Raw genomic sequence first — 16,669 nt, 5'->3', positions numbered from 1 at the left:
TGAGATAAATGCCATGACAATACATGTAAAACGACAATTGTGTACCCCTCGCCGTTTTGGAGCTCCAAAACGGCGAGGACGCGGAGAGAACGAGCGGAAAGAAAAGGAAAGTAGAAGATCCCCACCACATGAACGTACAGAGCGGAAGCTATTACGAAATCGGACAAGCGTTCTATCTCCTTACGAATAAGACTGGGACAAAGGAAGCTGCCAGTCTGGGAAAACCAGCACAATAGAAAACACGGCGAAAGATGTCCTTTCAGAAATATAATAAGCCCTGAAGAAGACCTCACCAAGAAGTCGCAGGTCCACACATTGCAGGTCGTAACGCGTCGGCAATATACAAGCAGAGACCCAGAACATACCGGGAAAAGCACTAAAGTGTCCATGTTCCCCCTGAATAGGAAATATAATAAATCTAATGTTCCCTCATAAAAATATCTAAATAATCGCTTCTGACCCTGCTAAGGACCAAAAAAGACTGAGAAAATTGAGGACCAACCAAGTTAAGGTCCCAAAGGTGTAAACAGTTGGACATTTATGTACTGTATTGTATAGGAAACACATTCCGTGTTGGAGATTTGATTTGCACAATCGACACATCATTTGTTTTATGTTTATGTTTTTGTCAAAATGTGTAAATAATTGTACAAGATAATTGTGTGTTTTATGTAAGAGATAAGAAAAAAGTCTATTGATGAAGCGTTTACACTTTTCAAATTAAGTGTAAAATAGAAAAATAATATTGATACTTTCAGTCAATAAAAAGGACTGAAAGCTAAGGCAATACTGTGATTTATGGGCTCAGAGGCATGCACGTGTATATAGTTCCCCGAAAAGTTCTATAACAAACTGCCGAGTGTCCGCACCCTCCTTGCCCTCAGGAATGATCAGAATCCGCAAATTATTCCTCCCTGAGCGATTTTCAAGGTCGGTCAATTTCCAAAGTGTGTCCTCTTTCAGGGTTTTCATAGACTCAGTCAAAGTTTTTTGTGCGGCCAACTCGTCTTCAAGCATGGAGATTCTGGCTTCCGCTTCACCAATTCTAACTGCAAAATCAGAGCAAGTCTTTGCGACCCTGCGTATGGAGTATTGCAATTTGCGACACGCACCTTGAGTACGAGAACTCTCCAACCGGGTCTCCTCACGATGAGCCATGATGTTCTGGTATGTAGTAGAGAGTGTGATTTCTTCAGGTTCACTTGGATTTACTCTTATAGTTTCTAAAGGTGCCCCTCCATCCAATGCTTCCTTCCCATTCAGTTTAGGCGAGAAAGAGTAGTCCCATATCATTGAACAAGCTGAGCCTAAAATCTTCTCTAACAAAATAGCTTGATCTTTTTTATGTGCGGAGTCTTATCTCCATCTTCTTCACATCACAGGCTACTAACATCACTCTCTTCGTCAGCCCAGTCTTTACCAAGACTATCATCCCCTGAGGAGTTGAAATGGTCCGACATAGAGTAAAATGTATCCCCCGAGTTCACCTCTTTTATAAATCCTGAGGCTAAACCCTCTTCTTGAGGTACCTGCAGATCAGCTTCCAAACTGTCAACCCCCTTGTTGGTATTATTCTGATCCCCTTCCGCTTTTTCCTGACATATGCCTGTCTGAACTCCAGATCCCATAATGCAGCTTCCTTGCTGTTAAGCCACTATTCCATCCACTACCTCCAGAAGGCTATCAGTATTATTCAGGGCTTCTTGATTGTCAACCTGCCCAGTGGCACCGGCAGTACAATCTTCACCCTCAAATTCACGCTCATCCCCTCGACCACTCAGTTCTTTCACTGCTATTTTGGAAAGAGAAAGTGCAATACCTTGAGTTACGTCCTCCTGAGGCATAAAGGCTGGCTCTGGTATAGTCAGAAGCATTCCGGTTTTGAGGGGTGCCTTTGTTCCTGCCGCCGGATCTTGCATTATCTTGCTCTTCCCACTCTGTGCTTTAAAGAGCGCAGGGACCATCTGTCATCCACGGACGGAAGCACCACCTTTGCCGGTTTGATCCCCCGCTACTGGTAATCCAGTCAATGTTCCCATAGGGAAGCGGCGCCCCCCAGCATATGAGGCCACTCCATCTCCGTACGGAGTAGGCTTCCCAGGACTTCCAGAGCCTGTAAGCGGCCTGCAAGTCTTGGAGCCTCTGGTGGACGCTTTCGGCGGCATTGTTATTATTGAGCAGGTAAGCGGAGCGGGAATCATTGTGGGAAAGGAAGTCCTCCCACATGTCAATCTCGAAAGCAAAGGAAACTCCCAAAGCCAGAACCATGACCGCCAGATCATAACAGATGTCCAAAACAGTAGCTTTTCTTCCTCGCTACATTATTTCGGTCAGAAACGGAAGAGAGCTAGCCGGGAAGGAGTAGTTTAGCCAGCTCACTCGGCCGACGCCACGGCCGCCATCTTGCCCCTCCTCCATTACATTCCTTATGCCAATTTGTTGCAGGGTGTTCTATAAACGGATATACCCATACTACAATACTCCCAAGTGATGCCCAAAAAGAAAGTCCTTAGTAGTCCAGGAGTTTTTGGATGAGGCAGTGTGCTTCATGTCTTCAAGGTTATTGCCATCGGACTGCTTGTTGCACTTCAATTGTTCAACGCATCACTGGAAATTGACAAATTCACAATTGTCAAACAGTTCGACTTTCAGAGCCTCTATCATCCCCTTCCCCCAAGATACCCCCTCCACCCCACCAAATTAAGCAACTCAGAGGTCAAGGACTGCTTTAATTTAAAAGTCTCAAGACTCCTTCAAATTCCCACCAAGAACAGCTGCTCTGGACAGTCGCTTTAGCAAGCAGTTTACTAAGTTCAGCAGGTAAAAGCCCCAAAGTAACTGTAGGAGTACTTCCCCTACAGGCTAGAACCTTCTAGGATCCTTCAAACTACAGACAACGACATTATTGACTGGATTTGTTCTAATTTCCCGGTAATGGTTTCTGACCCTCTTCCAGTCACTTGGTCGGATCATTTTTTTATTTATTTTTCTTCGTCTATTCAACCGCCCACTCTCTCTTTGAATGTACCAGCAGGTAGACCTCCCCTGCGTATTGAACCTGCAGTATTTGGGAGGATCCTAGCTGATACCCATCCTGGTACGCCAGGGAATCTATCAGAAGCTGTGGATGGATTTAAGTTATGGCTGGCTGGAGCAGTGGAGAATTTAATGGGTCCACCTTGGTTCTCTAATGAACTTAAGATACAAAAATCTGCCTGTAAAAAGCTCGAACGGACTTGGAGAAAGGCTTACAGCCCCCCAGCAAAATGAGCCCTCAGAAATGCTCAGCAGGTATATTATTCTATGGTGAAGGCTGCCAAGGGGGATTATTTTGCTGAGCGTATTGCCCAATCTAAAAACAATTCTAAAGAAATCTTTTCAATTGTTGAGAGTTTTTTGGATCCCAGGGCTGAACAAAGGCTTTCTCCTGGTTCCAATGATTGGTGCGAACAGCTTTCAGTCTTTTTTTCCGATAAAATTAAATCCATTCAGGATAGTTTGGGGCCTGCTAGCCAGTCCTTGGTGTTACAGCTTCACTCCATTGGGGCAAAGACGGGCATGGTCGGCCCGTCTTTGACTACATTTTCGATCATTCCCCTGTCCGACACCTTGACGATACTTAAATCGCTTAAATCAGGTTCCCCTATCGATCCTTGCCGAGCTAGGCTTTTGGCGGCGGTTGCGAACATAGTTAACCCGGAAGTCAACAATATGGTGAGTATGTCCCTTCAGACCGCCATGATCCCATTCGAGTGGAAGCAAGCGAAACTTCTTCCATTACTGAAGAAACCTTCTCTTGATCCTGCAATTCCAGCCAGTTATCGTCCTATTTATCTCCTTCCGGCTGTGGCCAAGGTCTGTGAGAAAGCTGCCCATAAACAACTCTCTGAGTTTGTTGAGATCTCTGGTGCTCTCCACTCTGCCCAGTCGGGCTTTAGGGCTTCTCGTAGTACCGAGACAGCTTTGGTCGAGGTGGCTGAGGTTATTAGAGACTGTATGGATGCCGGCGGCAGAGCAGCATTAGTGCTTCTAGATCTCTCGGCCGCGTTCAACACCGTGCCACATCAACAACTTTTGGCACGGTTGTCTCACATTGGCATCACTGGGCAGGTATGGAAATGGATTGAATCCTTCCTTGCTAATAGATCGCAGCAAGTGTGGCTGCCGCCTTTTTCCTCTACCCCGCGAAGTTTGAATACGGGCGTCCCCCAGGGCTCTACATTAAGCCCTCTTCTTTTTAATGTTTATATGACTCCCCTGGTTTATTTAGCAGAGGAGCTGGGTACTAGGATCATAGTGTATGCCGACAATACCCAGCTCCTCTTCACATGGAGTCAAACGGACTTCTCCCCGACCATTGCCAAGACTTGTCTTGCAGAGGTCTTTAAATGGTTAGTAAAGGCCCAAATAAAGTGTAATGAGGAGAAATCGGAAGTGCTCCTTTATGGTGCCTTCCCCCCTAACTTTAGAGAAGAGGTTTGGCCGGTGGGCTATCCTTTGCCGAGTTCTTCCGGATGCCCAGCAAAAACACCTGGGTGTCTGGTTTGGTGAGGACTTGAGATTTCTCACCCAGATTAGTAAACTAGCGGGTGTGTGTTTCGGCATGCTTAAACGCCTTAAGAAGTTTTTGCCGTTGCTTCCTAAAAAGGCTAAGGAAATGGTAACCCGGGCGCTTATTTTGTCCAGGTTAGACTATGCCAACGCCTTGTACATCGGACTTACGGCCTACCAGCTAAAAAAGCTACAGATTGTACAGAACGTGACAGCTAGAACTTTACTCGACATGCCAGGTAGATCCAGTGCTAGCCAGAATCTTCGAGAGTTACATTGGCTCCCGGTTGAGCAGCGAGTACGGTTTAAGGCCTTGGTATTAGCCCATGGTGCTCTCTATAAGACCGGGCCTCAATACCTTAGAAGGCGTTTCTCGTTTTATGAGCCATCGCGTCAGCTTCGTTCGTTGGGTCAATACCTTGCGGTGGTTCCCAGATTTCGTTTGATTAGGTTAGGTGGCTGCTCTCTTTCGGTGAAAGCGGCCAGGGCCTGGAATACCCTGCCCTTGGAATTACGGAACATGGAGAGCCTTAGGCAATTCAAAAAACAATTAAAAACTCTGCTTTTTAAGTAATTGCCTGTTGGGTCTCTGTTATTTCCAGCTTCCCTTCCTCTCTTTCTGCTGGCTTCCGCGTCGGGACACTTTCTAGTAGCTGTGCGCGCTATAAAAATAGGTTAACATAACATAACATAACAAAATGTAATATTCAGTCCATAAGTCCACCGTGCCGAGACAACCCTCTTAATGTACTGGTTAAAGGGAATCATAGGAACATTGCCTAAGTCCTCATGAATTGTTTTATGAATATTCTTAAAGTAGCTTCACGGTCTGTCTTTTGCATTTCACCCTCACTAGTGAGCTGCTTCTTTTTAGAGGAGGAGAACCTGATTTCAAATGCAGCAGATGTTGTACATGTATTTAAACCGACACAATATTGTTAGGAATCATTGTTAGTTATCACACTAACCTGCATACACCAAACAATAAAAAATAAATAAAAAAAAGACAAAAAGACAATGGCAATTCCATCTTACCTCAGTAAACCGTATGCCATAGTTAATCTCTGCGGAAACTGATTTTCTTTCTTTTTCTGCTTGAATAGGCCTATCATCCAATCCACGACAAAATCGATAAAGCGTCTGGCCTGTCTTTGGACCAAATTCTTTTTGGAGCTTTGCCATAGTAATGTTCTGCAAGTCACCACATGTCTTAACATTCAAAGAGGCCAATTTATGTTCCATAGACCTACCAACACCTACAAAAATCAGAACACAGGATATTTATTTGAGGGCTATAACATGAATCATTGTTGCCAGTTAATAAACAAAGTGATTTAAACAAACACAAGTTTGAGTACAGGTTCTAGGAATTACTAGACGGCAGTTTCCCCCATACAAATGTCACCACCGGACTGAAGGATAATATGGAGAATTAGATTAACAGCAATTACATTCTGAACATATTTCCTCTTTCTGACTTATTTACTCCATGCACATTTTATTACATACAAGTTGGCACAATTTGAATGGGTAAAAATCAAAATGTGCATTAAATCAACTCACATTTCTTAATCCAGATTTGAATGTTAAAAGCGGTTTGTGCCTCGGCACAAATTTCACTGAAAACTAGCATTGAAGGCCCTAGTTTAGGAACAGATGCACTGTAAACTAGAGGTAAAATGAGCATATTCAGCCATGTCATACCTCATTCATCTATTTGGTTAGAAAAAATGGCCTAAGACTTAATGAACGGGAAAAAGCTGGCAAACTCAACCTCGGGGACACTAGGCAGGGTTGTTTCTTATCACCATTACTTTGTTTCTGGTACATATTTCCATTTTCATCCAGAAACAATGATAAACACAACATAAAGGAGATAAGAAATGGAGGAGAAACTTGTAAGTCAAGCATATTTGGTCATGTTAAACTAGTGTGGACCAACCATCACAAAATACACATGCTTTTGAGGGGAGATATGGCAAAACCTATACATTTTCTGGTTGGGTTAGATAGAAACGATAAAGATAAATATATGCTAGCCAGGCTGCGGAGACGGGCAAGAAGGACTATGGAGTGATTCAAGAGCGGTGCCTAGGATCCTGAAGAAATCTAAACCCTTGGAGGACTAAGATGTTTCTAAGTATTATACAATAGCCCAGCAGATACCTATACATTGATGGCCCGCAAGGGAATGACACAATAAATTTGCCCAACCCAACATGGACATTGCTGCTCTGGCATTTGATATTGATATATAGGAATAAAAGCCATACCCAGGAAACTCAGGCACATGCAAGCCCACAAACATTAAGTAAGATTTCGAATGCACAAATAGCGCACAAATAAACTGAATTAAACATCATCCATTCTGGTTACCCCTACCATCATCAAGCTAGCTTTTACACCAGCAATACAAATTAGGGCATTCAGGCAGCAGGTGGAATCTCAGTATCGAGGAACATTGTTTAAAAAGAGACACAGGTTACACCATTAGATTATGGGAGGCTCCTATGGAAGACAATACTGGAAAGGATTACTTATTAAGAGAGGAGACATTTGGTTATACAACCACTTAACAGAGCAGTGGCACTGAAAATTCACATCCATTTAAAAGGACTGCAAAAACACATACAAAGTCTAAACACATAACACTCTTGTGTCAATTAATGGTGGCTCTATATTAGCAGATGGCAGAACATACCTTCCAGACATATCATTGAAAAAGGTTGGCTATCTGGATGGTTTGTTTTAATAAATTATTACAACCATATAATGTACTCACTAAGCACAATATTTCTCCATGTTTGTTGGAGGATGGCAAAGACAGGGGTTCTGCTTTACAATATGGTAGTCTTGTGCAAAATGCGAAATATTTGGGACTCTTTGGCATCCTCTGGCCTACTACAAAATGGTTATGACATTAGCATGGAGAATAAAGGCGGTTAGAAATAAATAATAAAACAAGCATTGGCAGTGCCAACAGATCTCGCCGTATATTGGAGTTAAGTATATAAAAAGTATTAAAGAGCAGTGAAAGTATTAAAGAGCAGTGGTAGCAAAAAGGAAAACAAACCCCGACAACGTCAACAGAAAAGGAAAAAATAAATGATCGACCATATTTTTTAACAACACACAATGCTTAATATTAGTAAAAAAAATATTCTCCGTGGTTTTTAATATTATTTTTAAGTTTGACTGTTTGGTATAGTTGTGTTAATCACACCAACAGACACAGCTTTAAATGTGCCGGGTCCTGCCGGTGCTCGCAATTGTTAGCTCTAAAAAGCTGGTGCCGAAACAACTGCATATGCACTGTGATTTACTTCCAGCCACACCTTGCAGGACTCCGGCATCTCTGCCCATGTCCGCTGGCAAAACGGAAAACAAACCCCGACAACGTGAACAGAAAAGGAAAAAAAATCATCTACAGTATTTTTTAATAACACGCAATGCTTCATATTACTAAAATAAAATGCTCCGTGGTTTTTTAATATCATTTTTTAGGTTTGTCTATTTGATATAGTTGTATTAATGATCCCAAGAGAACCAGCTTAAATTGGCCCGGGTCCTGCCGGGGCTCACCATTGTTAGCTCTAAAAAGCTGGTGCCGAAACAAGTGCATATGCACTGCAATTTACTTCCAGCCACACCTTACATGACTCCAGCATCTCTGCCCATGTCCGCTGGCAAAAAGGAAAACAAAGCCCGACAATGTCCACAGAGAAGGAAACAAAAAATGCTCTACCGTATTTTTTAATAACACCAGCTGAGGGGAGCGACCTCTGACCCTGTTTACCAGGCAGGTCGCTCCCCTCACCGCCACGCAGCCCCCTGTGTGACCACTGACCGCTGCTGCATTGTGTCTGCCTGCGTTAGAGTGACTGTGCCCTCCTTCTCTTCTGTACCCACGAGTGAGTGATTCTCCCCCACTGTACCTGTGTATTTTTCTGCCTTGATTGTCCCTCTCTCCTTTGGTGCCCAGATTGTGTCCCTTTTTTCTTCTGTCATTCCCCGAGTCTCCCCCTCGCCGCCCGTTTCCCGCTGCCGCGTCCCGTAGCTCCGCCCCCCTCCTACCCTATTGGCCGCCGCGTCCCATAGCTCCGCCCCCCTCGCACCCTATTGGCCGCCCCGCTCCCACCTCCCAACTGCTCCTCCCTCCCTCTCCCACTCATATGGAGGCCACGCAGCGGTAGAGAGAGCGACCTCTGACCCTGTTTACCAGGCAGGTCGCTCCCCTCACCGCCACGCAGCCCCCTTTGTGACCACTGACCGCTGCTGCATTGTGTCTGCCTGCGTTAGAGTGACTGTGCCCTCCTTCTCTTCTGTACCCACGAGTGAGTGATTCTCCCCCACTGTACCTGTGTATTTTGCTGCCTTGATTGTCCCACTCTCCTTTGGTGCCCAGATTGTGTCCCTTTTTTCTTCTGTCATTCCCCGCGTCTCCCCCTCGCCGCCCGTTTCCCGCCGCCGCGTCCCGTAGCTCCGCCCCCCTCGCACCCTATTGGCTGCCGCGTCCCATAGCTCCGCCCCCCTCGCACCCTATTGGCCGCCCCGCTCCCACCTCCCAGCTGCTCCTCCCTCCCTCTCCCACTCATATGGAGGCCGCGCAGCGGGCGCGCCGCAGGCGCGCCTAAGGCAAGCCCGTCTGCGCCCGTCCGCGCCTGGCCCGCGCCCAGCGCCAGACCCCCTGGCCCCTGCAGATGCCAGCCCACCCGCAAGACCTACAACGCCGCCACTCTCATCGCACTCAACACCGGCCGGAGCCCCGGCTGCTGCAGAGCCACCCCAAGACGCACCCACGGACCCTTCACCTGCCAATCCTGCAAGTTCTCCTGCATCAGGACCCGTACCGCACCCGCCAAGCCAAGCACCAACAGCAACCACCTGAAGCACCTGAAGTGCATCCTGCTCAACACCCGCTCCGTCCCCAGGCACGCAGAGGAACTCTGGAACCTGCTCGACACCACATGCCCAGACGTCGCCTTCCTCACGGAAACCTGGATGAACGCCTCCTCAGCACCCGACATCGCCATCGCGGACGGATACAAGATCACCCGGAGGGACCGCGCCAACCAGAATGGAGGAGGCATCGCCATCGTCCACAAGAACACCATCCGCATCACGACCAACTCCGAAGACACCCTCACAGCCGCCGAACACCTGCACTTCCAGATCCACACCGACCCTAAGACCACCCTTAGAGGCACCCTCATCTACAGACCCCCGGGACCTCGCACACAATTCAGCGAAGACATCGCCGACTTCATCAGCCCGCACGCCCTCCCTTCCGCTGACTACATCCTCCTCGGGGACCTCAACTTCCACCTGGAGAACAACAACGACCGCAACACCACCACCCTGCTGGACAACCTCGCCAACCTCGGACTCAAGCAACTGGTGACCACCCCCACCCACTACGCCGGCCACACGCTCGACCCCGTCTTCTCCTCCAGCATGGACATCACCTTCAGCCACGCCACCGGACTCCACTGGACAGACCACAGCTGCGTCCACTTCAGCTTCAGAAGGACCACGACTCACCACCACCCGCAACTGGTCCCCCGCAGAAGCTGGAACAAGATCACTGCCGACCAGCTCACCACATCCCTGAGCCAGAACCCCCCCACCAGATCAGCGAACCTCAACCAAGCCGCCAACAACCTCACGAAATGGATCAGCAACTGCGCAGACGTCCTTGCTCCACTGAAGACCCCCCCCGCCAGACCCGGCACCAAGAAAGCATCTTGGTTTACCGACGAACTCAAGAGCTCCAAGAAGAACTGCCGGGCCCTCGAGAAAGCCTGGCGCAGAGACCCAACTACAGACAACATGACCACCCTCAAGCTCGCCACTCGAAGACATCACCAGCTGATCCACGCCACCAAGAAATCCGCATTCAAGGAACGACTGGACAACAACGCCCGCAACAGCAAGGAACTCTTCAACATCGTCAAAGAGCTCTCGAACCCCAGCGCCGGAAACAACGACATCACGCCCTCGCAAGACCTCTGCAACTCGCTCGCCTCGTTCTTCCACAGCAAGATCGCAGACATACACAACAGTTTCAGCACACAGCCAACGCACCCTATGACCGGAACAACGCCCCCCACCACCACCCTCCGCGCCTGGACCCCAGTCAACACCGAAGACACCATCCGCACGATGAACTCCATCCACTCAGGATCTCCAACCAACCCCTGCCCTCACCACGTCTTCAACAAGGCCGACTCCGTCATCGCACCCCACTTGCGGGACATCATCAACGCCTCCTTCGACACCGCCACCTTCCCAGAAAGCTGGAAGCACGCTGAACTCAGCGCCCTACTGAAGAAACCATCAGCGGACCCCACCGACCTCAAAAACTACCGCCCCATCTCGCTCCTTCCTTTTCCGGCCAAAGTCATCGAGAAAACCGTCAACAGACAACTGGCCGCCTTCCTCGAGACGAACGGATCCCTCGACCACTCGCAGTCCGGCTCGACAACGGGGAAACAACGGCCCTCATCCTCCTGGACCTCTCCGCGGCGTTCGACACGGTCTGCCACCGCACCCTAGTGCAGCGCCTCAACAACATCGGTATCCAGGAGAAGGCACTGGAATGGATCATCTCCTTCCTCGCAGGAAGAACACAGAGAGTCCGCCTACCCCCGTTCAGATCCGAGGCCACCGAAGTCATCTGCGGCGTACCACAAGGATCATCACTCAGCCCCACCCTCTTCAATGTCTACATGAGCCCCCTCGCAGCCATCGCACGCCAACACAACCTCAACATTATCTCCTACGCCGACGACACCCAGCTGATCCTCTCCCTCACCAACGACCCCGCCACCGCCAGAACCAACCTACACGAAGGGATGAAAGACGTAGCCGAGTGGATGACGAACAGCCGCCTGAAACTGAACTCAGATAAGACGGAAGTCCTCATCCTGGGATCATCACCCTCCGCCTGGGACGACTCCTGGTGGCCCCCTGCCCTTGGCAGCGCACCCAAACCAACAGACCACGCACGCAACCTGGGCTTCGTCCTGGACTCCTCCCTCTCCATGACCAGACAAGTCAACGCCGTCTCCGCATCATGCATCAACATCCTACGCATGCTACGCAAGATCTTCCGGTGGATCCCCACCGAAACCAGGAAGACAGTCACCCAGGCCCTCGTCACCAGCCGACTGGACTACGGCAACTCCCTCTACGCCGGAACCACAGCCAAACTCCAGAAACGACTCCAGCGCATCCAGAACGCCTCAGCACGCCTCATCCTGGACATTCCCCGACACAGCCACATCTCCGTACACCTGAGAAACCTGCACTGGCTCCCCGTCAGCAAGAGAATCACGTTCCGACTCCTCACCCACGCACACAAAGCTCTCCACAACCAAGGCCCAAGATACCTCAACGACCGCTTGACCTTCTACACTCCCACCCGCCAGCTTCGATCAACCAGCCACGCCCTCGCCGCCGTCCCCCGCATCCGAAGAGCCACAACAGGAGGAAGATCCTTCTCCTACCTGGCTGCCAAGACGTGGAACTCCCTCCCCATCCACCTCCGCCTGACCCAAGACCACCTCTCCTTCAGGAAGCAACTCAAGACCTGGCTGTTCGAGCAGTAGCGGACCCCCCTCCCCCAAGCGCCTTGAGACCCTCCGGGTGAGTAGCGCGCTATACAAATGCTTGATTGATTGATTGACTGGCTCGGGTCCTGCCGGTGCTCACCATCGTTCGATTAAAAAGTGCATATGCACTGCGATTTACTTCCAGCCACACCTTACATGACTCCAGCATCTCTGCCCATGTCCGCTGACAAAACGGAAAACAAACCCCGACAACGTCAACAGAAAAGGAAACTAAAAACACTCTACTGTATTATTTAATTAATAACACGCAATGTTTAATAGCAGTAAAATAAAATGCTCCGTGGTTTTTAAATATTTTTAAGTTTGACTGTTGGATTGGAAGTCATACTGCAGTTACCATCAGGATAATTAATTACAGATGCATGTTAAAACATAAACAAAGGCACAGGGCTTTTTTAGGTTGGAATTGAAGTGAAACTGCAGTTAAGATATGGATAATTGCTAGCAGATGCATGTCTCTGTAAACAGGGGCCATCACAGGCTACACAGTGTGATGGCCAAACTAAATACTCACTAAGTGAAATCGCCCGAAGGAGGGAAGGGTGGGACTTTTACAACCCAACACCGATAGAAAGGCTACATTTTTTTAATGGCACAGCCAACAGCCGCCAATAGAAAGAAGTTAATTTTTTAATACACATAGAATACAATACAACATATCTTGCAGACAAAGCAATCGCTGTCTAGGCTCAACCTAAAAAGGACTTGATTTCGAATGGCACCATAACAATGGCTGCCCTTCTAGTCACCACTCCACCTTGGAAAAAGGAGTTTTCTCCTATGTTTATGTAATAGGCTACAAACTACAGGCAACAATCACAGACCAAAGTGAGCAACTAGATGTCACACTAGATCAACCAAGATCTGTTTGATAAATCTCACACTGACACCAATGAAGCCAGGCACCATGCAGAACTTCAACATCCACCTGTAAGCACAGGATTTTTAAATGTAAGGCTTGTTCCGAGTCGGCCGTGTTCAGCAGATCGAGCCAGGGAGCAAGGTTAACTGCCAAGGTAGAATTAATACTGTTACTGACCCAAAATACATCCTTATTTTACTGAAAGGGGCGATACTTGACAATGCTAAACGTGACTGTGCAGCGAAGTGTATGGTTACGCTTGGTGGCCTTTTCCAACCTCTCTAGTGGTGTGGTAAGAAATATATCACCCTGACACTAATTAATTCTGGGACACAGTGTAAGGAATGTGCACAGAAGTGTTTTCTGAATGTGCCAGTATTTATTTTGATTTTATACAGTGCGAACAAGACCGATCAGGGTATCTGAGCATTTTATGCAAGAGCAGTTACTACTGTACACAGGAAGTTTACAAATGGCCTGTTACAAACGTTTGGGTAGACAAAAACATTTTACATAGTTACATAGGCTTAAATTAAAGACACAAATATGAACCAATTCCTGCAAAAGGTTATGCACTATCAACGTGGCTGCTGTGATCATATCCAGATAGAGTGGAAAAGATAGCAGTCAATCTAGGTGTTTCCGGGACCATCAGGTTCTAGGTGAAAAAGAGGAAGGGGGGCATCTTCAAACTCTATCTTCACCGCAGCAGAAGAAGGGGTCCTCCACCAACCCCAAAACACATGACTATTAACTCCCTCTGATGCCTTTGTCAGGTTGGTCCGTATCACTATATATACACATATATATATTCACTTAAAAAACCATAGGTTTCACACATGTTATAGTTAGCTGGACATTTCACTCGTAAAAAACCAATGAAATTCCCCCGTTATAGTTAGTGCAGGCAACTATAACTCACGCAACCGCAATCCTCTGCTGATGACGTCAGATATTACATCACTGTATTTAGACACTTATTTACCCATGTCTTCTTCCATTAATCTTTAGCTATACATATATTACAAATATTTATTTTTCATAAAGACACATATGTCATCAGTGATGTAATATCTGACGTCTTCAGCAGAGGATTGCGGTCGCGTGAGTTATAGTTGCCTGCACTAACTATAACGGGAGAATTTCATTGGTTTTTTACAAGTGAAATGTCCAGCTAACTATAACATGTGTGAAACCTATGGTTTTTTAAGTGAATTTGCAAGGTTTTTTAAATGCTAATTCGTAACTATAACGTGTGTGAAACCTATGGTTTTTTCAGTGAATTTGTACGGTTTTTTAAATGCTAAGTTATGTATTTAATTATTTTATTTTTTTTCAGGTTTTTCACCGTGCGCGCACCGAGCACCCACGGATCGGCGTGCGCGCAGCGTGCGCGCACCTCGCGATTTAAAAAAAAAAAAAAAAGTTTTTTTCGCCCTTGGGGGTCCTTCTGTGACACCCTGACCAAGGCTAGGGGGTCAGGAACTGTCCACTCTGCCCCCTTTTCAAGTTCTCCACCTTTTACTTTAACCCCCTCAGACTGCGAGAGACAAAATGGCGGCCGACACTTCCTGGTTTCGACCGATTCGAATGTTTACCGACATCTAACAACCAATCAGAATTGCGCTCGCGCACGGCAGGGTGCGCGCACAGTGCGCGCACGGTGCGCGCGTATAGATATTGATATGCTTTTAAATGCTATTTTCTCAGGATATACTGAACAGATTTACACCAGACCTGCAAAAGGCACTTCCTTGACCTTATGGCTACCTCTCTGCCAAATTTCACGTAATTCTGTTTAGCCGTTCGGGCTGTAGCTGCGACTAAAGGTCCTATGGAAAAATGCATGGGGAAAACGCGTTTTGGGACCCCCCCTTTTTCTCGGCCCCCGCTTGACGAATCACCCCGAGACTTTCAGGGTAGGAGCTGAACGAAGCGCCCCATTAGTTTTGAAAATTTTGCGTGGATTCGTCAACCGGCGCCAAAGTTATTCAAAATAGAATTTTGAGATTTCCTATGGAAACTAGGTTGTAACTATAACTATCTACTGGCGACCGCCAGTAGATAATATATATATACACACACAGACACACATATATATATATACACACAGATATATATATATATATACACACACAAACATATATATATATACACACACACATATATATGTATGTGTGCATATATCGATTTGGAGCACCTTAGGAGACCAGCATTGTGTTATACTTGCATTGGTGGCAAAATAAGGCGCCCCCCCCAGCAGTTATATCGCCATTTGGCTGTATGGGCTACGATGGGGAGAGAGGAGGTAACATGGTGTGCCTGAGTAAGGAATCGTTGAGGACTTCGTTTTACACCCCCGCGGGCACTTGAGCTGGTGTGTGGCCCGTGCTCATTAATTTGGGAGCATCACATGATGTTTGGAGCGCTTCTGAAACTTATCAGCCGCCCACCCGGACTTCAGGTACCAGCATGCCACTGCCTGTGGGAGTGTCAGCGCGTTGCAAAGTGCACATGATGTGGAGGAGGGGCATGTAGAACATTTAAACAGGAACAGCAGTTACAGCAGCTGTCCTGTGTACTGACACCCGATGAACTTTGAGAAACCGGCACTGATGAAGGCGACTTACCGCTGAAACGCGTATGCCATTGTTTCACGGACTGCCAGCACGTTGTTATGCCTGTATCTCATGGACTGCCAGCACTGCGATATTTGATCAAAAATAAAGCCCTCAAAGGATTCCGGAGTGTGTCGTGCTTTTCTTCAGGGAACAAGCGTTGGTTTTGTGTCTAGTCAGCGAGCTGGTTGCTGACAAACGGCATACCCTCTCGATTTGGAGCACCTTAGGAGACCAGCATTGTGGTATACTTGCATTGGTGGCAAAATAAGGCGCCCCCCCCCCCAGCAGTTATATCGCCATTTGGCTGTATGGGCTGCGATGGGGAGAGAGGAGGTAACATGGTGTGCCTGAGTAAGGAATCATTGAGGACTTCGTTTTACACCCCCGCGGGCACTCCAGCTGGTGTGTGGCCTGTGCTCATTAATTTGGGAGCATCACATGATGTTTGGAGCGCTTCTGAAACTTATCAGCCGCCCACCCGGACTTCAGGTACCAGCATGCCACTGCCTGTGGGAGTGTCAGCGCGTTGCAAAGTGCACATGATGTGGAGGAGGGGCATGTAGAACATTTAAACAGGGACAGCAGTTACAGCAGCTGTCCTGTGTACTGACACCCAATGAACTTTGTGAAACCGGCACTGATGAAGGCGACTTACCGCTGAAACGCGTATGCCATTGTTTCACGGACTGCCAGCACATTGTTATGCCTGTATCTCATGTACTGCCAGCACTGCGATATTTGATCAAAAATAAAGCCCTCAAAGGATTCCGGAGTGAGTCGTGCTTTTCTTCAGGGAACAAGCGTTGGTTTTGTGTCTAGTCAGCGAGCTGGTTGCTGACAAATGGCACACCCTCTCGATTTGGAGCACCTTAGGAGACCAGCATTGTGGTATACTTGCATTGGTGGCAAAATAAGGCGCCCCGCCAGCAGTTATATCGCCATTTGGCTGTATGGGCTGCGAGGGGGAGAGAGGAGGTAACATGGTGTGCCTGAGTAAGGAA

The 16,669-nt window shown here is 47.6% G+C and overlaps 1 protein-coding gene across 4 annotated transcripts in view; it reads right to left on the bottom strand.

The window, feature by feature from the left end:
• Nucleotides 1-16,669, bottom strand: part of REV1 (REV1 DNA directed polymerase) — a 489,784-nt gene that overhangs the window by 171,850 nt on the left and 301,265 nt on the right. For all 4 annotated transcript variants that reach the window (XM_085622772.1, XM_085622774.1, XM_085622773.1 and 1 more), the window contains one exon: nucleotides 5,587-5,807. In XM_085622772.1, the coding sequence (XP_085478898.1) occupies nucleotides 5,587-5,807 (221 nt within the window). The remainder of the gene's footprint in view (nucleotides 1-5,586; nucleotides 5,808-16,669) is intronic.

The sequence above is a fragment of the Triturus cristatus genome, chromosome 8 (assembly GCF_964204655.1).
Source record: "Triturus cristatus chromosome 8, aTriCri1.1, whole genome shotgun sequence".
NCBI classification, from domain to species: Eukaryota; Metazoa; Chordata; class Amphibia; order Caudata; family Salamandridae; genus Triturus; species Triturus cristatus.
Note: the sequence above shows the minus strand (reverse complement) of the source record. Positions and strands in the feature narration are given on the sequence as shown.